A 27,658-nucleotide genomic window follows, 5' to 3' on the forward strand; every position below is an offset into this window, starting at 1 on the left:
AATAAGGGTAAGCCTTCACCATATTTTCTTCAAGGAACTTTCTATGTGAAAATAGCTTTTTTTCCTCAGTTTTACAACTTGAGAGTAGCCAAGAAGGTCCAAGAAAGGAGCAGTCATCTTAGTGATCTTCATGCCCTCTCATAATGCAAAGAGCTGTCAGTCAATGTTCCTGGCCAGGCAGAAGCCCTGTCACTAAGCTGAAGTGCCCTCTATGTTCAGAAGCCTTCAGTCTTGCTTTAACTCAATATTCTGTCAATATTTTAAAAAGATCCCACAACTACATTGCCCAACTAGAAGTGAGACAGCTCTAAGAGAAATTGGAGCCACTGCTCTAAAATCTGTTCAGACTTACAATCACAAGATACCTTTTTAGAAGAAATTTTGGCCCACTGCAGATGGGAACATCGATTCTGAAAGGAAAGCTTTTTGAAGACAAATATGGTTCCCATTTTTATTTTTTTTTTTTTTGGTAAAAGATATTGGTGACAAAGGTAATTTGCTTTCATCTGGCAGCATCCTTATTTGTAAGGCTTTTTTGGTTGTACTTTCCATCTGGCATGCAGGCATAGTGCAGTAACTTTTGAAGGAGAGCCCTATTTCTTCTGAGTTCCCAAGTCCCGTGTTTGCAAAACTTTCACTTCTGAGCAGGTCTTCCTGTCCCCCTCTATGTAAAGGCCCTTCTGCCTCTTGCTCCGATTCTTCATTTGTTTCTGTTTGATACTGCAAGCAAGTGCCAGTTGCAATGCTGACTTAGTGTTACAGTCTTTGCAAGGATGTGTTGAAAACCATCAGCATGTATTATGCACGCCACCACACAGCTAAGAAATGCCAATGGCTTTTCAAACCAGCTTCTCGGAGGCAAACCAGTGTCCTAGAAGAGGCAGGTTCAGTGGTATAGTAACATACCTACAAGGCTGAGATTTCTAACACTCCTACTATGCTCATGACATTAATTTTTCATTCCTTTTGTTCATAGTGTGTCTGTAACTAAGCAAAAGGCACTTTTGATATAAAAAAAAATGCAGTAGTTAGACAGATGGCACCCAATCATTTCAGGCTTTTAAGCTAAGGAAATAACATGCTTGCAATACATATAACTAAGTTAATTATTATTAAAATAATTTGTTTTGAATTTCTAATCCCTCTGAAACCTAATAGCTAAAGTATCTTGTGATGAACGTCTAGCAGATTGCATTTAGTAATTAATAAATTGATATACAGTATGTGCTTTTTAGCAGGCTGCCATCTGTTCCTTCCCCTCACTGGGGACAACACTTATCCAATAATTGTCACACAGTCAGGGTGGTATAAACAGATATGGTTTAGAACCTCAAATAATTTTCTTTCTTTCTTTTTTTTTTTTTTTTAATTTTAATTTGTGATAATGCTACTGATTTATTTTAATGTATTTTAATATGACTGCAGGAGCTTGACGGTGATTAACACCCTGGATAGGAGGTAATATCACATCTTTTAGGCATATTTCTATAATGGTGAGTGATTTAGAGAGATGTAAGTGCTGATTCCATCACATGGTTTGTCACTGAGTATCACTGTAACTTCAAATAGCCCTATTTATTTCTGTTGAGATCCTATCCCCAGTAGGTAAAATTAATCAAACTAGGTAAAATCTCCAAATTAAAATTTCCAAGAATTACTGTAACTTCAGCTAAAGTTCAGCAAGGCAGAGGCAAGAGCCTGAATGTTCAGGCCTTGTTTTGGTGAGACCTTGCCTTTAGCAGGGATTTCAGGAGCAAGAGTGCCTGTTCAGAAGGATGCAGGGGCCAGGGGTACAGAAAGACAGATTCCTCCTGCTTTCTGGACAGGATCACTGCTAAGAAAAGAGCAGATTCTTCTTATGCAGCCTTAATAGGGCCTGCAGAACTGCATGTGGAGTCTTCCTGAAATTGTGGGATGTCTCCCTTGGTGTCTGATGACTTCCCTGTCCTTTCCATTTTCCACCACTATCCATTTATGCATAATTTCCCTAGTGGTTTTTCTGACATTGTTGTGTCTTCCTTTGGAGAAAAAGGAGTTTGCTGCATTTGAAACAAGACAGTGGAGAGAACGGGTATTAAATTTCTCCAGCCAGAGGGTCTTGCAGTATGAAAGCTGATCCAGCTCTTACAGTAGATTTCCCCAATGTCATCTGCAGTGTGGTTATGCATAGAAGCAAAATAGAAGTTTGAGTTGTCAGATGTGTAAAATCTATAAGACATAACAAGGGTAGCGGTGGTAGGCAGTCTTGCAGTGTGTGGCCTTGAGTCATTTGCTTGTGCACATCCTCAAGTCCTGCACACACTCTCATTATAATAACCACTGGGCAAACATATTGCCATGGCTGGGCTGTGATTAAGATACCAACTTCAAACTCAACATCTTCAGGCAACTCAATCATAAACAGACCAGGCATCCTTTTATTAAATCTGTACTGCCTATTCTTACAAAATCAAATTTTAAAGGCTTCTGTCTTTACTGGAGCATGCTTATATAGAATCACAGAATAGCTCAGTTTGCAAGGGACCTTAAAGATCACCCAGTCCCAACCCCCCTGCCATAGACAGGGACACCACTCACTAGATCAGGTTGCTCAGGGGCTCATCTCACCTGGCCTTGAACACCTCCAGGGATGGGGCATTCACAACCTCTTTGAGCAACCTGTTCCAGTGCCCCAACACATTTTGAGAGAAGAATTTCCTCCTAATCTCTAATCTAAATCTCTCCTTTAGTTTAAAACCATTCCCCCTAATCCTGTCATTAGCTGATTGAGCTCCCAAACTTCTTTCTAGGTCCTCCTCAAGTACTGAAAATTTGCAGTGAGGTCCCCCCAGAACCTTCTCTTCTGTAAATCGAACAGCCCCAGCTCTCTCAGCCTTTCTTAATAGAAGAGATGATCCAGCCCCTTGATCATCTTTGTGGCCCTCCTCTGAACGCTCTATAACACATTCACATCCTTCTTGTGTTGGGAGCTCCAAACCTGGGTGCAGTACTCTGCATGGAGCCTCACAAGGGCAGAGCAGAGGGGGACAATCACCTCCCTTGACATATTGGCCACTCCTCTTTTGATGTAACCCCGGATGCAGTTGTCCTTCTGGGCTGCAAGTGCGCACTGCTGGCTCATGGTGATCTTTTCATCCACCAGAACCCCCAGGTCCTTCTCTGCAGGGCTGCTCTCAATGAGTTCTCCCAGTGAGTTTTTCTCCTAGTCTGTGCTCATGTCTGGGATTTCCCTGGCCCAGGTGTAGCACCTTGCACTTGGACTAGTTGAACCTCATTAGGTCCTTGTGGGCCTACTTCTCAAGCTTGTCCACATCCCTTTGGATGACATCCCTTCCTTCTGTTGTATCGACTGCACCGCTCAGCTTGGTGTCATCTGCAAACTTACTGAGGGTGCACAAAATCCCACTGTCTATGTCATTGTTAAAGATATTAAACAGTACCAGTCCCAGGACAGACCCTTGAGGGACACCACTCATCACCAGTCTTCATTTGGACATAGAGCTATTGACCACCACTCTTTGGATACAACCTTCAAGCCAGCTCCTTATCCACTGAATGGTCCACCTATCAAATTCATCTCTCCAATTTGGAGACCAGGATGTCATGTGGTACTGTGTCAAATGCTTTGCAGAAGTCCAGGGAGATGACATCAGTCAGTCTTCCCTTGTCAACTGATGCAGTCACTCCATTGCACAAAGCCACCAAATTGGTTAGGCGTGATTTGCCTTTGATGAAGCCATTCTGCCTCAGATCACCTCTGTCTTGCCACATGCCTTGACATTGCTTCCAAGATGATCTTTTCCATGATCTTTGCAAGCACAGAGATGAGGCTCACTGAGCTGTAGTTCCCCAAGTCCTCCTTTCTACCCTTTTTAAAAAGGGGCATGGTGTTTCCATTTTTCCACTCACCAGGGACTTCGCCTAACTGCCAGGACTTCTCAGCTATGATCACTCTTGATCAGGAGGCCTGTAGAAGACCCCAACCACAAGCTGTCCTTTATTGGTGTGGTCATTAACTTTCACCCACAAGTTCTCAACCTGTCCTGTTATACCTGTTATATCTGCAGCACAATGTACTGCACAGAGAAAATATCTTTCAGCAAGGTATAACTCTCCAGACTACCAAGCTAGGCATTTCTGAGTAGTTTGATAGGAGAACAGGGCCTTCCACATTTGTAAATATTGCTTTTGTATAAGAGCCAGCAGTGTGGTCAAAATTTATCAAGACACTGCTTGCCAAAAATTTGGGATAGCTAAGACTTGTTTTAAATATACATGTACAAGCAAAAGAGCAAGTTTGCAGCCTTGTTTTAAATTATGGGGACAATCTCCACTTTAACTAGTGTGTCATTAATGTTGCCCTAAAAATTAATGGAAGAGAGGATAAGTTACTATACAGTTGAGTGAACTGCAGACTGTAATGTGTGATGCTATGGACTGTAATTTTGAAAGGAATTTTCAGTGCTGGCTGTACTGAGGGCATCAGTATGATTTCAGGGGTTTTCTTCTGTACTTAAAGCAGAAGAGAATTTGCTGCAGTGCTTACTATTTTTCCTAAATCATTCCTAACATTTTCAAGATTAGTTGCTGCCATGAGATAGCACATCAGTAAAAATCACTGTACTCCAAAACCAGATCAGAATTGGTTTTCAGAGGGGCTTTCCCAGACAAGGGAATAGTTATTGCATTCATACATGGCTACAGAGCAGCTGCAGCTCTCCAGAAGCTCCCCCTATTTCACTGTGAACAGTGATAAATATAGGTATAGCGGAGCTCCCTTTCCAGGCCATGCCTCAGGGCAGACCAAACTTCACCTTGACTCAGACTGATGCTTTTGCTTCAAACCAGACATATTACAATTGTAGGAGCACACAAATGAGTTGCCAAGGGAAGCAATTTACTGCTGGCCTGTTCCTCCACAGCAATTGTCCATTTGCAGGCTCTTACCCTGCAGCTCCTAAGATAGAGCTGGCCATCTTCTGTAGAGGAATAATGACTTGAGGAGAAGTGTTAGGGGGTAATGCAGCTCAGAGAGACAACTGGGAGTCACAGATCCCATCCTTGTGCCTCATTTCTTTTGAAGGACAGAGCATTAATGAGGTGCTGACCTAACACACTAAAGAAAGCCTGAAAGAGAGAGAAAATGGGCTTTCACTCAACATGAAATTAAGATGTCAAGAGCAGAATTAATCAAGATACTAAAGAAAGTGAGGAGAAGAAATTCTGTAATCATCTATACATCAACATTAGAAGCCTGCATAATAAACAAGAGGAACTTGAATTGCTCATTTATGAACATATTTTGACCTAATTGATATTACTGAAAACTGCTGGGAATATTTGATTGATTGGAATATTAAAATTAATGGCTAAAACCTATTCAGAGACAATCAAATATGGAGGAGAAAGGAGAAGGGAGGGGCAATCTCTCAAGACGTGCATTGCCAATCTGGAGACACTTGCAACAGAGGTACTAATGCTCTCAAATAGTGATGAGTGAACTTATTTTAACAGCACACAGGTTAGGTACTGAAAATGCCTGCTACCTGTTCAGGCTGAAAAACCCCACAGCATTTATCTGTTCTGTATTGGTGGGAAAAGCTGAATATTTCTTGAAGTATTTCAATCTAAATTATATGCAGTATCTCATGCTGCTGGTGCATCCTACAGTTGGTAATGAAAGAAGGTTCTAAAAAATATAAATGACTATTGTGTGACATGGAAATGTTGCATCAAGATGTGTTCATCTCTATTACACTTTGTCCTGACAGATGTAAATTAACAGTACCTGAGGTGTAGGTAATTACAACTTACATGTATTTAGTATGTGCAAACAGGATAATGTACAGATAAATAATTCTATAAACACAAGGACCAGGAAGTTCTAATCAAGAAAAAAAAAAAAAAAAGGCTACACTTTACACTTTTTCTGAAACATATGCATTTAAAGAAGATAGAGAAAGCAATTTTAGCAGAGGGGGAAGTTTACAGTGAATAGCATACATAAACAATGAGATTATGAAAATGAAAAGGTGTCAGGAGCATTTACAATGAGTAGAGCTGTATATAAGGTGTATATAAGTATAAATAAGGAAGGACATGCATATAAATGTGCATATTTGTTGCTTCTATAGCTCCATTACAAAACCAAAATGTTAATAGTGTAGCAAAAGTGCTTTATAAAGCCTTCTGTTTGTATTTGGAGATAAGTCATATAGTTTATATAGGAAAGATGAAGTATTTTTCATCCTAGTAGTACAGCAGAAGGATATTACACATCAAATGTTGAAAGTGTTTTGTAATCAGCAGGTCTGGCTGGTTTGTACCATAAAGCTTTAATGAGTAATGAGTTTTCTGGTCAGATCATGACTTTTTTGTTTCTTTTTCTTTGGTAGAACATTGAGAAGTAAAGTACAAATATTTTGAGAAAAGATGAATGTGATGACCTGGAGAGCTGTAAGGGGTCATTTACTGGCATGGAAAAGTGAAACATGGCATTAAAGGACACTTTAGTATACCAAACACAGGTCTAGGAATGTGATACCTAGAAAAAAAAATCAAACCAGAAATAAGATGTAGATTTTTAAAGGTAAAAGAAAATTACCTCTACTGCAGTTTTCTGAGGGTGGTGATATAATTCCTACAGTGGCAATTTTTAAATAAAATTTGGATATGTATTCCTCCTTTAATGAATGTGTGCCATGTTTTAGAAAGGCATTAACCTGAGAGGCTCACATGCAGTCTTCCCCATGTAAGCCCAATACACAGGTAGGAGAGAGACCTTTTCTTCAGGCCACATCCATGAAAATGAGGAAGGACTGTTGTCATTTCTTTTTCCTATTTAGATTTAAAGAATATAGCAATTTTTTAATTGGTGGTGTTTGATTTCCTCTTGCAACAGCACATAGAACTGCTATGAGAAAAGGAATCATTCTGTTTAGTTCTCTATTTGACAGCCTTATGTAGTCAGCCTTACATGAACATGATACTGTGATACATTGAAGAGTTTGTGACTACTCTGCCTCTGCGAATTTCTGTGGTTCTTTTCCTTCTTTTCAATCTCTCCATTAATGCTTTGTTAAAATAATAAAAAAATAAATAAATTTAAAAAAAAATGAAATAATTACAGTATAGTCATATTTCTCTTTTACTCAAGGGTTTTGATGTCCATGTCAACAGTAAGATTGGTGCAGATGTTTTTAGAATATTTGATTGATGTTCATGTCAACAGTAAGATTGGCGCAGATGTTTTTCAAATATTTGAGATAGTAATTTTACTTTTCAGGGGAAGTAACAGTTGTACTGGTTTCTTGTTACGATGACTTTCTTCTTTTAGTCCTGTACAACTAATCAGAGTAATCTGAAAAATATACCACAGCATATATAAGAGATGAGCGCAGTCTAAGTCTATCATCAGAAACAAAAAGAGGAAAAACGTAAGAATTAACTTTGCATAAGAATATCTCTAATTAAATACTGTCAAAGAAAACAGCTTTCAAATCCCCTCTACCTAATAGTCAAGAACATTAAAAGGCATGGGGTTTATATGTTATCTGTGCCAATTCATATTAAATGTGCCTGGGAGAAGTCAATGCCAATTCCATGTTTGGTGGAAGGAGAATACAGTGAAATTAACAATAAAGGAAGCGCCAATTAATAAATCAGCTGTATTTCCTGGGATGCATTCTTGTCATTGTTACAGTTCTACCAACCTCTAATTGCCTGATTTTGAAAGAGGGAGCACTATAAAGGTTAATAGCTTCATTATAAATACATGACTATAACTTCATGTTGACAATATACTTGAAGGTAAATTAATTTAGGCAGACAAAATCAGAGCTTAATATGAAAATCATGCTTTCTACTAACAATACCTTTTGTTTTTTAGAGTATGAAGGATCTGGGACAGAAGTTCAGAGAAAACACTCAAAATGTGGAGTTTGCAAATATAGGGCTGAGTGTGATGAAGATGCAGAAAATGTTGGGTAAGTAATAAGTTTTCCTTAATAATGTCAATGAAAAAAAGAAAATTATGTGACCATGTGCTTGACTTGTTTGCTCTTATTAAATAGTGTTTTAAGGATGTCTAATAATAACGTGTTTGATATGTGTCACTAACAAACAAACCACTTTCATGTATAGGAGAGAAAACAACAAAAAGATACGTTGGAGAAATTTTGCCAAACATTTTTTCAAAGAAAGAACCTTTATTTGTTTCATTATGGAAAAACAAACAAACAAACAAAACAGGAATACAAAATAAATACTAATAATTCATCTCTTTTTTTTTTTTTTTTTTTTTTTTTCTGTATGTTTTTCCTGTTCACAAAGTATTACTGCAGGGAAGCATACCTTTCCTTTCTTCTGTCTTCTAGCTGGGATTTATTTCATGTAAATAACTTTATAAAACATCATGCCACCAAAGTAGACTTGCTCTTTTGTGGAGAGACAAATGAGCTGTAGACATATAATTCATGATTTCACAAGATTTTATAATGGGGTATCAGCATAAAGACATCTCAGAAAGACACTAATGTGTTAAGTCACCTTAATATGACTTAACACTAGATGTGTATTCAAAGTTAAATTGTAGGTTACAAGTGAAGACAAAATGGTAATAGTACATATGAATGCTGGCACAATGGTTCAGGTTTCATAAAATGTCATACCACCAAAGTAGGCTTGCTCTTTTGTGAAGGGACAAATGAACTGTAGCCATATTTTATAATAATTATTATAATTTTCTGCATTAATGCCTTGGTCTGTTTCATTTATGATTGTCCAGTTGGGTATAGATTTGTTTGTTATATGCACTAAGATGTAGTCTTGGCTTTGGAAAATCAATCCTCCAGGGTCCAACTTCAGCAAAATCTTGCCTGTTCAGTCTGTACTTGTAGAGTTTGCATTCCTTTGGCTGTGTAGTATCTATAAGAGAGTGAGGATAAGGTTGAAGACAGTGAAATATTTATCCTCAGCATTCTGCCCACATGAAATGAAGCCATGCTTCTCCCTCTTGACAAGAGTAGAGCACTTTTTCCCTTCTTTAATATTTAATTTAGATTTTTTACAAAAAATAACAATAATAATAAATATATATATATATATGGGGAAATTAAGATGTTTACATGGAAAATACTCAGAAGTTAGAAAATATTCCTCTGAGGCTTGCATGCAACCTATCAGATCTGTCATTTTTTTCAATTTTGTCAGCTTTCCAGCCTAAATAACTTTAACTACATTTTTTTGCCCAGTACCTTTGACCATTATAATAGCCTTTAGTGATATTTGCTGTCAGTTTAGATTCAGACTAAATTGGGCCCTGCTACACAGATTGCCTTGCAAGGCTCATTTTCACAAGTCATACAGAATGTCACAGACACTTAAATAGAAGCTAGGAGTTGGTGCCTTTTATTCGTAATATAAAAACAATTATTTACCTGGCAGAAGATGGGATGGAAATCTGTATGCGAAGCTCTGACACAGCATCCTTCCAGAACACTCGTTACATCTTATTCTGACTTTTTTTCCTGTTGAGTTTCATGTTCTTTACCCCCTTAATATTATAACATTAGATATAAAATTATTGGCAACACGAATACTTTTCATCAGACTTGTATAAGCACTCGGTTCATATTTATTATTTAATTTAATTTTCATAGAATCATGGAGTGGTTTGAATTGGAAGGGATGTTTAAAGATCATCTAAGTCAATCCCCTGCCATGGCCAGGGACACCTCCCACTAGACTAGGTTGCTCAAAGTCCCATCCAACTTGGTCTTGAACTCTTCCAGGAAGGAGAGTACAGAGAATCATAGAAAAAAATTGTACTGTATTACTAACATTATCGTTCCTAGTTCTAGTAAACAATACAAGAGCCTTAATTTCATAAAAAAGTATTCTATCTTGAGTTTTCTTTTTTAAACCATGAGAATGGCCACTGTAACTTTTTTAGACAGTGGGGTAATGTCTACTGAATAAAAGTACTTTTAGTTCTGTTCAGGCAGACTGCTTAGGCCTGGATAGCCCTTGCTTGGACTTTGTGATGTTAAAATGCTTAAAATTATCTGTTTTATTCCATAACACATTTTAAGAGGACTCTGCTTCAAGATAATAACTGAATCAGTTAGCTGAACTGTCTCCTACTGTTCAGTAGATAATCTCTAGCCATATTCATGAGACGCTGCCTAATGCTTACAGTAAATATAAAATTATGCATTTTTGAATCCTTTCTCCAAACTGTGCAATCTGAGATGTTGCAAACATCAGTTCCTTTCCCTTCTGAGTGCTCTTGAGAAGTAAAATGATATCTGCAATCCCATTTCATGAATAAACCAAGTTACAGATAAAATGATTAGCATGTGGACAGACAGTGAATTAGTGGAAAGGGAGACATCCTTGCCACAAAGTGTTGAGTGGTTTGAGATAAATGAGCTAGCACTAATGAGATATCCCAGGTCCTGCCAACAGGCCAGCCACACAGCAGCCTGGAGTACAGCATATGCAGATTTTCTCCTGATAAGGGAAAGATCCTAACAAAGACAGTTTTATTTCATATGGACTGTGGTTCATCTTCTGGGCCTCAAAAGCTGTGGGAGTCCTATGCAAAAAAATATGGCACATTTCAGTGGAAACTATAGGGTAATTTGTGCAACATAGCAGGAACAAGACCAGAGAAACAACCACTTGGCCTTTCCTGTTATTTAGAGTTGGACTTGCTGATGATGTCTAAGTCCTTTCTTCTTGGAGGTGCACAGTGATAGCAAGAAGGGGAATGGGTACGTGTCATAGCATGGGACATTTTGATTTGACACCATGGAAAATGTTTCCTTCCAGGGGTGGTCAGGCACTGGAATAAGGTGTCTGGCAAGGTGTCTGTGGAGATGGTTGGAACTTGACCAGACATAGCCCTGGACAACCTGGTCCAGCTGAGCCAGCTTTGAGCAGGGGATTGGACTACCTGACCTCTACATAGTCCTTCAAGCCTAAATTATTCTTTGATTCCACATAGTTATCTAAGCTTGGTGTTTTCTAAAAGCAAGTTTAAAAAAGAGTAGTTGTACACAACTGAGATGCGCTCCATGTTACAGGTTAGTGATTTTATTTTAATTGTTCTTAAACTGCACTTTCCTCTTTGAAAGAGTTGGGAAATTTTAATTTTCAGGCTTGAACTTAAAGTATTATGGGTGTCTCTGATCAAAGTTGCAACATATGCTTTTATTACATAAGATCACGCATAGTCTGAAGAATTAAGGCTTAGCACAAGGTTTTAGATTTGTATCTTTGTTTTACTTGATTTCTCAGAGACATTATCTAAACCAGAAGTGGTTACAATTCATGGTAAATTGAATACAAAAGTATAAACAACTTTATCATTCCCACTGCCTCTGCAAAAACTGTGGATGTTAATTTTAAGTGGACTGACTGAGAGAAAGAAGTGAAGTCTGAGCAGATGGTTGTCATTAACTGCATGCCATATTTAGAAAATTAATGTTCAAGCATATGCAAAATAATATTTATGTAATATTTCTTCATATAAATATAAAAAGGAATCAGGTTGAGGAAACATCACAGAAATATACTTTTTATATTTTTTTCCTTTTCTTTTCTCATACATCTTATAAGTATTTCAAAGAGTTGGTATTTTATGTATAGGCTTTTAGAGAGCTTAAACAATCACCAGTGGATGCACTGGTGTTAAGATGCATAAAGGCATACCATGCCATATTGCTTGTACAGTAGTTTTCTGTGGGTCTATAGTAACAGCCTGCAGACAGCAGAATTCACGTGGATTAGGTATTATGTTTTTTCTCCCTTTAGCAACAAAGCTGAATCATACATTGTATATGTAATGCGAAAAGGCGTTATCTGAGCACAATTGGTCAGTATCTTGCTTTCTATTTTTTTTTTCCATCAAAATGTCTCTCTGGACAGAATTTTACTCCACTGCACTGAAGAGGCAACATATTAGACATAATGGTACAAAACGTGTTTTAAGGGAGTAAAAAAGGACATGTGAGGTTGGAAAATTTAAACTTTTGTGTGAAAAACTGGCCAGAAGCCTGAAGATGTAGGCAGCATGAGGGTGGTGGGTGTTTTCTGCTTGAATTTGGAACTGAAAAGGACATCCAGTTGAGAAGTGGAGCTGGAGATGGCTGCAAACAGGTTGGGGCTACTGAGAGCAATGCTGTTGTGTTGGAAGCTGATGGGTTAAGCCAGTAGGGCAGTAACCAAAGCATACAATTTCCTGTTGATAGGCCCTGGGATAACCAGACTGCGGTTTCATCTTGGCACACATCAGACTTTTCCGTTCTACTGATCGTGTTATAGACCTAAACTGATCATCTTATCAGTACTCAATCAGAAAATGGTGTACTAATAAATTTAGAAACACATATACTAATCCAGTGTGAATGTAAAATAAATGCATATATGTGGTTGCAAAATCATTTTCATTAGCATAGCCCTTAAATCTTTCTTCAATGAAAGCAGTGTATATAAATATTTATAATACTATTGTGGCTATTAAATATGCCTAGTGATTTTTTTTTTTTCTCAGACAAATAATGCTTAATGTAAATTTTTTATAAGGCTTCTAAACAACATTATGCCTTAGTTTACTGCATATGATTGAAACCAAATTTATTATTTACAGTCCTTGGAGAGATGAATAACTTTTTTACAATAGCCCCTTGCAGCACTGACAAAGGCACTGATAGCATAAACGTACTTGTGAATTTTGGGGGGGTGCCCTGATTAGAAAGGTGGTCTCTTGAGTATATTTTTCTTCAGAAGACTTCAGTTTTCAAATGATGCTAATTTCCATATTCTTAAAGCTTATTGCTATTATCTTGGTCCTTTTTTCCCACAAGTTTCTTCTTAGACATACCAAAACTCATTCTCAAAGTTAGAACATTTTAATATCAGTGTTTCAAAATAAACTGAATCAGTTGAAAATTAGGAGTTTCATCTCACATTTTTTCTTGAAATGTGAAGTATCATTCCAAAATAAAAAGTAGTGGTGCTTATGAAGAGTGATATCCCCTGTTCTTGCACTCCGTGTTACGTGGCATGTCTCTTTCTTCTTGCATGTCAAAGCACTGCTAGATATCTGAATAAAACAATCTGCAAACAGCTAGTAAGCATCTTAAGGCATTTTAAAGTATGTTGTAACTTCAGAATAATATCCAGAGTGAAATAATGAACTGTAGCATATTTGAGGTTGGAAGGCATCTCTAGGGGATCAACTGGCCTAGCCTCTCTTTCTGCACTGCAACCAGGGCTAGTTCATGTTGGAGACTTAGGGTTTCCTCGAGGAGAAGCCTGACCATCTCCACAGAGGGAGATTTGATGGCCTCCCCTGCTTAAGGGCTGAATTGCCCTTACTTTGATGAATAATTTATTTGTATTCAATCAGACTTTGTCTTGCTGCAACTCGTGACTGTCGTCTTTTACCCCTCTACTACGCATTTCTGAGAAGAGCCTCTGTCTGCCTTCTCAGTAATCCCTCCGAGGTAGTTTGTGACAGCAGTCAGTCACCTCCTTAGCTGTCTCTTCTCCAGGCTGAGCAAGCCTAATGCCCTCGGCCGTCCTTTACCCACCACACGCTTCAACCCTGTGCCTATCTTGTGGCTCTCCACCTGACCCTCTCCATTTTCTCCAAATATCTCTTGTTACCAGGGGTCCCAAAACTGGACAGAGTACTCCAAGTGGGACCTCATGAGTGTAGAGAGGACTGCAACATCCATTTCCCTTGCTCTGGACTGACATTTCTGTGATGCAGGCCAGGGTGCAGCTGGTCACATTTGCAGAAGGCCACATTTGAGTGGTAGCCTTGCCCTCCATCATATGCTCAGGGACAACCTTCCTTTCCATCAGTCCCTAAATGGCTGAAATAAATGTCATTAATATTACTTTAAATTGCCATTTTTCTTCTTCTTTTTTTTTTTTTTTTGGTAACAAAAATAACTTTACTGTACAAGTTCAGATGTGTCACATCCTCAGTTTTAACTGTATTTTATTTTTTAACAGAGGAAATATGGAAATGAGATTCTGAGCACATTGTCTTTTTTTAATAAAGCGTACTATGCTGTCAAAGATCCGTTTTGACTCATAATGCATATTTTTAAAGAAAGATTGACAACTGATCCCCATGTAGACCTTTTCAGATTAACATTTTACAAGATTTACTTTGGAAATAAAAGGTGTCTCAGCGCCATATAGATTTAACTGGCTCATGATTTACATAATGTCTGTTTTTATAGTGGCTGAAACAGGAATTCAGAAGTGTAACTATTAACACTTAGAAATACCAATATGGACATTTAGAAGTCCTGGTCTCTATCTTGTCTACAATTTGTCTTCCAGAGAAAAACTTAGTTTGAAGTATGACATATTGGTCACACTTGCCTCTTTTGTCCACTTTTTCACTCACTTACCATTTTGTGACTTTTTAAGGAATATTATATAGTATGAAGGTCTTTGTAAGGAATTATATTTTAATCCTGTGTGAATGTAATTCACAGGTTCCCTGTCCAGTCAAAACCAAAAATGCTAAGTTTCTGTGTGAAAAACAAACAAACAAAACAAAACAAAAAACAATAAAGGAAATCAACCTAAAAAGGGGATTTAGGATTGTGTTGTGGGATTACTGAATTGTGTATAATTGGCCTACAGTAAATCCTGATATGAAATGAATAGTATAATTCTCTCTTCATCATATGGACTATTACAAAATTGAATAGGTGGATAAAAATCTAGGTCTGTTTTTGTTTGTTTGTTTGTTTTAATGTGTATTTAAAAAGATCTTTGCAGCAGTGTGTGCCAGTTCTTTGAAGTTTTATGTTATTTGAGGGTGGAGGGTGTGGTAGGCCACTCTTGTGAGAACAAGCATCAATTTACCACATGTGCTGCTAGAAGATCACCATGGTTAGAGAACAAATTTCTATAGTGGTCAGAGAAAGCAATGAAATTAAACCACAGACAGAAGGGATGGTTCAAAAGTAACTGTGAGTCAATGGTATTTAAATGGTGTTCTGATTTGCTGAGCATAATTGAAGACTGAAAGGGTGTTCAAGCAGGACACAAAAGCTTGCCAAACTGAGATCTACTTCTCTTGGCCTTCTATTCTCAGTGACACAAAAAGATTAAAAACAAAACAAAACAAAAACCAACCACCAAAAACAAAACAAAACAAAACCAACAAAAACCAAAAACAACCAACCAGTCAAAAAAACAAAACAAAACAAAAAACACCTAATGAATATTCAGCTCTAGTTGAATAGGTAGAGAAATCACTTTGAAATCCAGATTTTCTTGGTTCATGTTTCATCTGTGAAGAATTACACACAAGGGAAGAAACATCAAACACAAGGTAATCCTTCATTTGCTTTTATCACACTCAGTTATCTTCTTAACTGCAATTGCAACACCCCTGCTATTTCAGTTCAGCTAAATTTACTCCATCAAGCATACACTTATCTGTCTATTTGCATTTCATACACTTTGTTTTATTCTTTTATTTCCATTCCATATTTGTAAACAGACATACCAACAAACAGCTGAGAAAGCTTACTGTTGCATTATACTGGAAAGGGGTAGCAAGCAGTACTCTCTGTGAAGTCCGTCCAGAAAAATACATTTGTGGAAAATCCTAGATGCAGCCTGCACTGTTAGATGGGATGGCTGACCTCTCTCAGTAGCCAAGCCCACTCCAAAAACGTGTAGTGCATTTCCTCTTTTCTTTGAATCTACCATATTTTTAAGCAGGCAGGCTTTCCGTCAAATAATATGCACCTTAAATCCTGAAAACAAAAAGGAGCCTTGAAATGTGTTTCTTATCTCTGGGGATCTAATTAATTTACTGATAACAGCAAGTGCTCTTACAGCCTGAGCTTGTTTCAAATATGTCACATCATTTTACTAAACAAGTTTTCTTCATTATACCTGGTAGCCCCTTATAAATGAGCTGTGCATTCTCAATTTTACTTATTTGAAAACACCTTTCTTTTTGTTTGGTTGGTATATCACTTTGTTCTTTATGGAAATTCAACTGCTTTTCTGCTTAAGGAATGATCTTAATAAATGATGCTCATTCAACTTCCAAAAGCACTTTATCATAGGAAAACTGAGCCTCTCTTTGATTCTGAAAAGCAAGTTGGTGCCATCTTCCTTAGGATGTCATATGTCTGGTGACAAGTGACAAAGATAAGTTTCTTCACATCCTGGCACATTAGGGTAACGTCTGCATACATCCTGTTAACTTTCCAGAAATAAACAAGGGAAAACATCTGCTGAGAACACTAAGCAACAACCTGCTCCAGAAAGACATCAACTTGGAAGACTAAGTATCTGTTTCAAGCCTCTTGGTTAAAACCAGTAGGAAGGATATCTTGAAAAAAAAAAAAAAAAGCAAGAACCATAGTCATCTGACTGTTGTATGAGTTGGTGAAGACAAAAATAATTTGGGGGGAAGTGCCGATCTGCCGGAGAATAGGAAGGCCCTGCAGAAGGACCTGGAAAGGATGGGTCAATGGGCAGAGGCCAGTGGGATGAGGTTCAGTGTGGCTAAGTGCCAGGTCCTGCACTTTGGCCACAACAACCCCATGCAGTGCTATCGGCCTGGGGCAAAGTGGCTGAAAAGCTGTGCAGAGGAAAAGGATCTGGGGGTGTTGGTTGACGCTCACCTGAACACGAGCCAGCAGTGTTCCCCAGTGGCCAAGAAGGCCAACGGCATCCTCGCTTTTATCAAGCATAGTGTAGCCAGCAGGATCAGGGAGGTGATTGTCCCCCTGTCAGAGAAGCAGGAAAAAAATGAAAGCCTGTGGGTTGAGATAAGGACAGTTTATCTGTTCAAAAATAAAGGAAAATAATAATGATGATAATAGTACTACTACTACTAATGTGTACAAAACAAGTGATGCACAATGCAATTGCTCACCACACGCTGACTGATTCCCAGCCTATCCCTGAGCAGCCAGTACCCCCACCTCCCCATCCCCTTACAGCCCCCCCATATTAATTGCTCAGCATGATGCCAGATGGTATGGAATACCCCTTTGACCAGTTTGGGTCAGCTGTCCTGGGTCTGTCCCTCCCAGCTCCTGCTGCACCCCCAGCCTGCCCACTGGCAGGGCAGTGTGAGAAGCCAAAAAGTCCTTGGCTTAGTGTAAGCAGTGCTCTGCAACAATTAAACCATCAGTGTGGTATCAACATTATTGTCATCCTAAATCCCAAACACAGCACCATACCATCTACTAGAAGGAAAATTAACTCTATCCTAGCCACAGTGAGGACAGCACAGTGCCCAGGCATGCCAGAAATCAACCAGACAGTGGCATGGGATGTAGGCATGGAAGTGGATGACTCCGTGGTTTGGCACACTGGCCTGAAAGAAAGCTTTGTGGGTTGAAGGCAACCCATTTGGCAACCCAATCCAGAGCATGGTGCCCAGGCATGCCTGTCAGCCAGAAAACAGCATGCAGGCCATGGAGTTGAATCCACCACAAGATGTGGAGGAACCAATGGAGGTACCTGGTACATGTCACCAGGCTTGCTGGCATTGGACGGGATTCATCTTTCTCAAAGGGCGAAGATCATGGTCATGAGACAGTGGGGCTTTAAACTAGCTTCAGTGAGGGAGGGGTACATCATCAGGGATGCTGGTGATAAGGTAGGGGATGACATGCCATCTCACTCATGCCAGCTGAACACCACAGCCAGCAGAGGATGCCCAGAGCCTAGACAGGGAACAGAACTTAACAGGAGAGCTACTGTAGGCCCACGTGGATGAGTTACAGTTGCCCCATCCAGAAAGGCAGATGCATTGGGAGCCCAACTTTATGTAAACGCATGCAGCATGGGGAATCAACAAGGAAAGCTGGAGGTGTGCGTGTGGTTACAGGGATATGATCTCATTGCAATTACTGAGACATGGTGGGACAGCTCTCATGACTGGAATGTGGCCATGGACAGCATTGTGCTTTTTAGGAAGGACAGGCCAGGAAGGTGCAGTTACTCTTTACGTGGGCGAGCAACTGGAATGTAAGCAGATCTGCCAAGGGGGGACGAAGTGTGAATCGAGAGCCTATGGATGACTGTGAGCTAAGGGAAAGGCACTGTGGTGGGGGTGAAAAGTGCTGTCACATTTTTGTTGTGGAAGCTTTCAAGATAACAACTTTTGAATAATTATTCTTTGTGAATAATGTTGTTAGTCTTTGTGGGAGAGGTGGCATCTCTTCTGTACAGAGCCCCAAGGACGATGATGGTGCACTGCACTCCTGCAGACAGTGTATTTGACCGAAAAACCAAAGATTTGGGCTCTGGACAGAAGAGGAGGTACTGCATCTGGCTGGGACGGAGTTATCTTTCCCCACAGCAGCCCATACAGTGCTGTTCTCTGCACTTGCAGTTAAACAGCTCTGGTATCACACCAATGCTTTGCCTATGGCTGAGCCGTGCTGGCTCAGCATCAGGACTCCCTCCAACCCCTCAGAGCCAGTGGGCAAGAGGTGGGGAGGGGACATCACCAGGGCAGCTGACCTCAACCGACCAAATGGGTATTCCATACCGTGTGGTGTCACACTCTGCAATAAAAGGGGGGAAAGTGGAAGGAAAAGGGGGACTCTTGTTATGAAGAGGTCTGTCCTACAAAAAAAACCACTACACTTGTTGAGGCCCTCCTTTCCAGAACGTGGCCAAACATCGTTCATTGGTGGGAAGTAGAGAATAATTGTTTCTTCTCTTTTTGCTTCTGCACAGCCTTTCTTGCTTTTCCGCTCTTTATCTTCCTTTTAATTAAATGATTGGATCTCAAACCATGAGCCTTTTTTTCTTTCCAACATACTTTCTTCTTCCCTCCCTCTTGTTTTGAGGAGGGGAAGTGAGAGAGCAGTTGTGGTGGAGTTTGGCTGCCCAGCTGGGTAAAACCACCACAGATGGGTCCTGAAGGAAAATGGTCTTGGAAAGAAGGAGGGTCCTGGGATGAGGATGGGAAGATCTTGGAATCAGGGACAGATCCTGGAGGTGAGGGAGGCTCATGCCAGGAGATGCTCCTGGACTTCAGTTGGTTTTGCCAAGTTGTTTTTTGCCAGTTGGTTTTGCCACAGCTTGGCCATCAACGGCTGGTGACATTGAGCAGTAGCTGGGCAGGAACCACCACCACCTTCTGCCCAACCTTCCTGTGTGGAAGGGTATTGAAGATCTCCCCAGTGCCACCCTGCCCAGGCAGCATGTGAGGGAGGCTGTGGGGTAACTGGGCAGGGTGTAAATACCCTGATCTCACTGGTTCTCAGGTAAACCTTGGTTGGGCCCAGACCCACTCTGAGCAGTTTCTGTCACAGGGCCTGTGACAGAAAGTGACATCAGGGTGGGATGATGATGCTGACAGCTTATCATACTTCAAGACCACAACAGACCCCACTGGGGACCCTCTGGCAATCCACAGTTCTGTTCTGCTTGAAGGACGTGGGTCAGTTGTAAGTCCATTACGGTTGGTTGGTGAGCTTCTGTTACTTCATGCTGTCCCAGTCCTGACAGAAGCAGCACAAGCTTTCCTCTTGTTTTGTTTTGTTTTGCTTTGCTTTGCTTTCTTTTCTTTTCTTTTCCTACAGCTAGATGTAAATTTTAAGTAATGATAAGAAATTGTTGTACATTAGCTACATGGCTGGAGTTAAGGCTAGGAGTGATTATCAGTAATCTGAGGTTAACAGCTAGGCATTCACAAGTACTCCCAAAACAAGCATTTTGCAATCATAAGAAAGTACACATTTAACACTAGGTGTTAAGTCTGAACACAACAAAGCTTGGAAATGTAATCAGTTTCCAAGCAGTTTTAACTCCAACCTGTAATGTCACCATGAGAAAGAAAGAAAGAAAAAAAAAAAAAAAAAAAGATTTCAAAAGTTGCCTTATTTGTCACAAGGACTGACAAGACCCAACAGTAAGTAGGGAGCTATGGGCCTCGGATGATGACCACAGACAGAATTGTGCTGCCTGGGGATAAAAACACAGATGGAATTTGTCTGGAGATATAAATAAATGGGATAAGGATGGGCACACAGGTGCAGCGGTGATTCCTGAGTAAGCACATAGCCAGTGCCACACCAATGAGGACCAGCTCTCTGTTAGCTTCATTCTTTAAATGTGCACAACTGCTGAGCTACGAGCCTTTTATTTGTATATAAACTAATAAACTCTTCATTAGGCTTACTGAGCATAAAATCTTGTGGGAGCATATAAACAAAACAGTACTTCCTTTCCCAGGTCTAAGGTTTATAACCATGCTGAGTTCCCATTTCTAAATAATAATACATATATATTTTAAACAATACCTTAATCCTGTTGATATCTAGGGACTTAACGAGGAATTTGAGGTGGGTCCCTAAGATGCGTAGACTCAATGTATTACTCAGTGCTGGAGCAGTTTTTAACTGTCAGAAGGCACACATAAAAATTCATTTGTACTAAAGATGTTCATTTGTCTAGCAACAACATTAAGTTCACAGGTTTGAAATATTACTGTAGTATCTTTAAAGACAGAAATAATAAAGAAACAAAATGTGGTCATGGAAAGGGAGAAGAGAAAAAGGCACAATGGCCACCTTCAGTGTTTTTGCAGCAAGGAATTAGGTTCTGCTGCAAGATTTGTTATGGACTTGAGGCATACACACATCTATTTAATCATTTAATTGTATCTGGCACAGCTGGAAAGAACATAAAAATCCTGGCAAGTAGATAGCTTGTTTTCTTCCTACCCTGTGTCTTACAAGAATGAGTCAAGATTAAGCTAGTGGCAGCTCCTAGCAGTGAGAGCACACGTGCCCTGCGTGGAGCTTTCTGGCAAGTAGAGGACAGCATGCCTTACTCAGAAGATGCAGAGCTCTCACCTCCTTCTTGCTCTCACAGCACCACTGCCTCTTCTGTCCTGCAGCCACACTTCCTGGAGGCCTTGCAGAGTGATGTGAAGCAAATTTAAAGCAAGAGGTTCAGATGAAAATTAATATATTGAGTAAAATAAATAAGGGGGTTGGGGCTTGGAAGGTCAGAAAGTTTCCTGGTGCTGTTCACACATGCCAACTTTTTGTTGGGGCAGCAGAACTATCAAGCTAAAAACAGGTAAGTCAGAGCCTTAGGCAAGCCTTTGGCTCCCCTATGTTTGGGTGGTTAGGGACCAGCTCCTTGTTAGATCTCTTTTCTGACTTCTGACTTATGATCCGTAGCTGCAATTTATATGGAAAATGCTTTGTCTAACACAGACAAAATTTTGCTTGGATGCAACATGAAATAATTTAGATCCCATAATCCTGTTTTTAACACCATCTGATGAACCCACCATTAACTTTCAGTGGTATGAATGAAAGTCTTTTTGAAATAACACAGTTGACCAAGCATATTGATTCTGTTCAGCCCCTGAAATATATATATATATATATATAACCTCCTTTAACTGTTTAGCAGAAATGGGAGTCCTTTTCTTCCTCACCTACTCCCTTGGGAACGTGACACCCCCCCAAAAAAGTGAAATATTGATGTGCTTTTTTTCACACTTGAGAACAGAAAACACAAATTCTTTTATTCACATAGTAAATCTTCCTAGCAATGTGTTACCATTTTTCGGTTGTTAATCAATGAGATTGATATCATAGTAAAATGACAAGAAACTTCATTACATTATTAAAAAGCACACTGAGGCACTTATTCATGATTCTGTAAATTATTCTGCTTGGAAACCTGAGGTGTCAGCAAGTTCTTCAGCATCCTCAAGGAGCATGTTCTTCTCCTGTGTGAAGGAAGCTGGTATTAATGTGTCAGCTAGTGTTTACTCAAGACTCAACATTCCTTACTTTCTGCTTGCTGGATGTCAGTTTTGTTCTGCTGTTTCAATTACCAGGTGTGTATGCAATATAGACTGCAGTGGATACAGTTTTAATCCTGTCTGTGCTTCTGATGGAAGTTCATATAACAATCCATGCTTTGTTAGAGAAGCATCCTGTCTGAGGCAAGAACAGATTGACATCAGGCATCTTGGACACTGCTCAGGTAGGTTTAATCTTCTTTCTCTGATAAACATAAATTCTGACATAAATAAGCTTGGTAGAGCTTTTCCATTTTAAATTAGAACTCACTGACCCAGCTAACAGTGAATTGTATTTTAGTTTTTCTCACTATCAGTGAACTCCTCACCTGTATTTTAGTTTTCCCTATGTAAATGTATGTTTACACTATACATAGATGATGTGGTATGTTAACTTTTCTTTCCTTTGGCTGCTGTTACCTGAAAAGTCAGCAAAAGGTCTTAGGAGAACCTATGCAATAGCCTTACAGGAGGGGTTAGTAAGAAGCAGGAGAGAAAAGGGAATGTGATATGTAGGAAATGTTCACTGTTTCTGATGGGGCTGTGCAGTGTACTTCTAAGGTGAGTAAAATCTGGCCCCGATTGCACAACTATTTATCCATTTCCTTTTCTGCTGTTGGAAAGGCCCAGTGAAACCCTTAGCCTGCTACCCTGTGTGTTGTTGATCATGTTGAGGACTCTTCCATTTTGGGGTCTTGGGTTCAGACAGACCAAGGCAAATTGCATTTAGGACCGTGTCATAGAAATAACAAGATTCTACCATTCTTTTGCTGGCTACCTCTAGATCTGTAACTTGGATGTTTAAAAAAAAAAAAAAAAAAAAAAAAAAAAGCCACGAGAAAACAGGTCTCTGAACCAAAATAAGCTAGCCTCAATACCATGGAAGAGATTTTGTTCAAAACCTACAGGCTGAGGTGTGCCCTGTATTGGTCAAGAGGCTGGGGGGTTGTTAACTCTGCTTGATACTGTCCTGGTTGTATGCGTGAAAGGATGTGGGACAACGTCCACTTCTATTGCAGTTAAAATACTTCTCTGACCATAATTCTGACTTCTCACTGACATGTATGCAGTCGTCTGGAAATAAGCCTTTCCTAATAGCTATCCATGCATTTATTTATCATCTAGAAGCAGATGACACAAACGCAGTTGGAAAGAAAGACGATGGCATGCAGTATCGTCCAGAGGTGAAAGGTATCGTGCTGGCTTTGTGCTGTTTGGTTACGATTTCACGAGATGAGAAAAGACAGTGTGGAGGTCCCTTCTTGTCTGCCTTACAGCTTTGATTTCTGTAGCCAAGACAGACGCGTGAGCAGCTTTTTTCTTGCAGCACTGTCATTGCAAGGCTGGCAAGAAGGAGATATGTGGGATTTGTGAATTTTGCCTGCTGTATTCCTCTAAGATGCTCAGCTGCTCACCACCCCTACTCGGCGGTCACAGGATTAGACCCCTGCCAAGTGCTGTGAAAATGCCTTTACTGCAAGATGCCAGGATGTGAGATTCTTGATGAAATGACACCATCCCCCTGTGACCCTATCTTTTCTGAAAACTTCTGGAAAAAAAAAAAAAAAAATCTGGCAGATTTTGTATTTGTTTGGTCATCTTTGTATTGTTCATGTAAATCAAGATGCTAAATCACATTGGTTAAATATGTTTCACCTCTATGAATTAATTTCTTAAGATAAACAAAATAAGACCGAGTTTTGCTTTCTGCTCAGTTATTTTACACGTTAGCACCTCCTTTGTGGCAGGGGCATTCTCAGAGTAAATATGCTTTCGCATTTCATAGCTCTAGCTCAAAGTGTAGCTGGCCAGGACAAAACACCTCTGTCTCTGTCAAGTTATTGCCAAAGAGCAGATCTGCATTGGTACTAACCTTGCCTCCTCTTCTCTCACAAATAATAACACTGTTACCTTCTCTGTTAGTGCTGGCCTTTAATTTTTTCTCTCATTATACTTGCTTTGCACTCCCATGGCCTTGCAGAGTAAATCCATTCAGTCATGGCTTTAGACATTCCAAGTGTTCTTCCTGAAAAGGCATTCATTGCCAAAAAGCCCTGTGCATTTTTCCTTTTTCACAAATTCTCTTATTTTCACTCCATATTATTACCAGTTGGAATGATGTAATGTCGATTTTCACTTATATTGTGAAAGCATAAAAAGCACTGAGTGGAATATACATCTTATTATGGGATTAATGAAACACAGCCTTTGGGTCCTATCTGGAAGAAGTTACAGCCTTTTATTCATTGCATATAAATTGTCCTTGAAATCTAGTAAGTAGGAAGAGCATTGGATATGATTATAATTATCATTATTAAATGTATAGTTTATGCAGTCTCATGTTCAGCAAATTATGTGCATAAAGGGAGTATGTCGTGAAAAAAATAATAATTTTGAGTATTTTTTATGTGGTAGTCAAGTCTTTTTAGACAGTGAGAGCCTGAAATGAAGTACTCTGAATGACGTTTTCCTCCAGGATAAGAGAACAGGCCACTCTTCTATCCATTTTCCTTTGCTTTAAAGTACTGTGCATTACTTTTGTCAAACCCTCTCCTCTGAATGTACAGTATCTCTTAGTCCTTAGAATCATGGCCAGGGCTGTCTCCTTCTCCTGCAGTACAAGAATCTACATGAAGGTACATCAGAAACGTCTCTCTTCCCTGACTCAGATGGACTGCTGTTTTTGTCCTGCCAAGATGGGCATCAGAGTTTCAGTTTCTGTGCATGCCTCTTCCTTCTGTTAAAACATCCGAACTGTTGTATCTGACCACTCTTTCAAGTCCCCTACACCAGTTATATCTCTCATTTTGAAGCAATCTGGCTGGCTCTCAGGTTAAAAATTTATTCCCATAAATGAGTGGTTAAATGTCTATCCTACTCTAGGAATCACCTCCTGCATTGAACATCATCTCTTTGCTTAGCACACATTTGGGTGTGCTGACTTGGGTGGCTGTGGCTACCTGGCCACCTGCCAGGGGACGCATCTGTCACTGGGCCCCACATTCTGCATGCATGTATACATTAAAAACAGGCACGGAGCAGCCATCTGGACAGACTAATATAATTGTGTGTACCTTATTACTAGCCTTTGACTGGGACAGATACAACAGTAATTAGCTGCTAGGAGGAGGAGAGAGGCAACAGTTTGGGGATGAACCAGTTTTCTCCTCTTGGACATACTGCGATGTAATCTACTCTAACAGGGCAGTATCAGATATATTGTCATGTCCTTCCCTTGCATCAAGTCTTCTGTATCTTTGAAGCATAGCTTGAACCAACAAGCTTCCTTATATCTGAAACCTCTCATATTTAGATTTTTTATTTTTTTCCTGGAGCAAATCAGAAAATATTCCAGAAAATATTCAGGAGAAACCTAAAACAACAGTATGCCTTTTTATTTTTTATGTTTTTTGTTTTGTTTTGTATTTGTTTTTGGTTTTTTTGTTTTTTTTTTTTTTTTCTGTATAAATACATTCTCTTTCTTTCTAGTGTTATTTGAGTTATCTGCAAATGTATAAGAGAGTTCTTCTTCACACTCCCTTTTTGCTTTGCACCTGCAGTTCATTACAGTCTTGTATTTGTGGTGCCATAGTCTATTGCCATAGAAATGAGAATAATTCCACATTTACATCCACAACTTTAGATCTCAGCACTTTAGAGAAGTTCATTATGAAATTCTAAGTTCTGTATTTAGGACTTCTTTACAGAACAATTTTTGGAGGAAAATAGTTGAAAATATATGCAGCTTTAGATAGTTTTAGCTATGTGACAGATGTACAGCAGGCCTTGGTGCAGAAGGGACTGCCTTCCTCTGCTGGTCTTCCATGGCCAGCAGCTAAACAGCCACCAGCTGCTCATTGACCCCCTCCCTCCCCTCAGCAGGATGTCAGAGAGAAATGGAAGAGCAGAAGTCAGAAAAACTCATTGCTCAAGGTAAAAACAGTTTAATAAAAGAAAAAGATTTAAAAAAAAAAAAAAAAAAAAGAACGAAAGAAAGAAAGAGAGAGAGAGGGGGGGGGGAAAACAAGTGATGCAAAGGCCATCTCTCACAACGTCCCACCTGCTGACTGATGCCTAACCAGTCTGTGAACAACTGCTACCTTGGGAAGACCAAAACCCCAGTTTCTACTGCAGAGCACAATGGCATTGATGTCATATGATAGAAAATATCCCTTTGGTCAGTTTGGGTCAGCTGTCCTGGCTGTTCCCCCTCCAAGGCTCTTGTCCAACCCCAGGTTACTCAAGGGGAGTGGAGGGCAGAGTAGGAAGAGGAGAAGGCCTTGCAGCTGTGCAACCTCCCTGCAGCAACAGCCAAAACACTGGTGTGTTATCAACACTGCTTCAGCCACTAATCCAGAATGCAGCACCACAGGGGCTGCCATGAAGAAAGTTAACTCCTTCATAGTCAGACCCAATACGTTTCCCAACAGAATGAGTATTTTAAGCTTATTGCATCATTTTGAGGTTCCCTCTTTGTAAACGCACTTCCCTAGGAAGACAGCAGGAATATGTTCAATTTCAGCTGTAACAGCTGGTGATACCAGTCAGAATAGGGCTTTATCTGGTTGTTTTCTACCCAGTAAAGATGCTTCATTCTAACCCTTCAGGTCTTTTCCCTCTGTTTAGACATGGGAGTAGGCTTTATGTGCTTATCTATTAGCTCTTTGCTACAATGCCACTGACAACTTCTGCTGATCATCCAGCATCGGGTTGTTTCTGTCATGAATATTTTTCTCCTTTCAAGAAACCTGACATAAAAAGCATTTTCTGATGTCTCTCAGGATCGTTTTTCAGCGTGACGCATCCTACCAAATCTCTGCAGGTGTCTCCGAAACTTCACCCTTAAGCCTTTGCTTCATTATTCTGTATTTAGTTACTGACAATGAGTTTTTAAGGACATTTCTCAGCTATTCTTGGTTGAGATTTTTTTTTTTATAAATATCACGCACCATTTCTAATTTTTTATGTATCTTTTTTTTAAGATGCCAGTGATCAAAGAGAAGACATTTATGTTGGAAACCACATACCTTGTTCAGAAAGCTTCAATGGCTACTGTATACATGGAAAATGTGAATTCATTTATTCCACTCAGAAGGCTTCCTGCCGGTAAGTCCTGAATGCCTACAAAATATGCTTGAAATTGCTATAATGCTTAATCAAAATGCTCTCTAGACATAATTACAGCATATATCAGTTTGCAGTTATCTAAGCAGGGGCACAGAAGCCACATGCCTGTGCTGTGGGCAGCACACAGCTGCAGCAGTTGTGCAGAAGAAAGCACTCAGGAAGGGCTTGGCCACTCAGGTGCAGGTAGTCAGAAGATGAATCTCTCTGAGGCCTTAGTGTTGGCTTCTTATTTTTAATTCTAAATCAAGAGAAGAAAAAAAAAAAAGAAGAAGAAAAAAAAAAGGAAAATAAAAAGGAAAAACAACAACAATAAATACTGCCTTGAATGGCTTTTCTGGATGACTACACTTTACTCATTGACCTCTCAGTCTGTTCTTGTGCTAGCTATACATTTTATTGCTCTTGGCATAAACAGTCTGGAGTATCAGTATTTTTAATATTTCTTGCCTTTTTCACAATAATATGTTTTATGTAGAGTATAAAATTACAAAATATTCTTTAGCCCACATTTCTTGTCTAGCAGCTCAGTATTAAGCCACTGTTTCTCAAGAAATGAGAATTTTCCATTTTATCTCCTTAGCTCCTGAGTAATTTTTCCTTTAAATTCCACCGAGTTCTACCTCTTTGTTCTGTTTAAAAATTACAAAAAAAATGTTATAAAATTATTACCAGAAAAAGGCT

At 39.5% G+C, this 27,658-nt stretch overlaps 1 protein-coding gene across 1 annotated transcript in view; it reads left to right on the forward strand.

The window, feature by feature from the left end:
* Window positions 1–27,658, forward strand: part of TMEFF1 (transmembrane protein with EGF like and two follistatin like domains 1) — a 121,870-nt gene that overhangs the window by 86,636 nt on the left and 7,576 nt on the right. Inside the window, exons 5-8 of the mRNA XM_032181236.1 lie at window positions 7,889–7,985; window positions 21,887–22,035; window positions 22,976–23,041; window positions 26,833–26,956. Of these exons, the coding sequence (XP_032037127.1) occupies window positions 7,889–7,985; window positions 21,887–22,035; window positions 22,976–23,041; window positions 26,833–26,956 (436 nt within the window). The remainder of the gene's footprint in view (window positions 1–7,888; window positions 7,986–21,886; window positions 22,036–22,975; window positions 23,042–26,832; window positions 26,957–27,658) is intronic.

The sequence above is a fragment of the Aythya fuligula genome, chromosome 2, assembly GCF_009819795.1.
Source record: "Aythya fuligula isolate bAytFul2 chromosome 2, bAytFul2.pri, whole genome shotgun sequence".
Lineage (NCBI taxonomy): Eukaryota > Metazoa > Chordata > Aves > Anseriformes > Anatidae > Aythya > Aythya fuligula.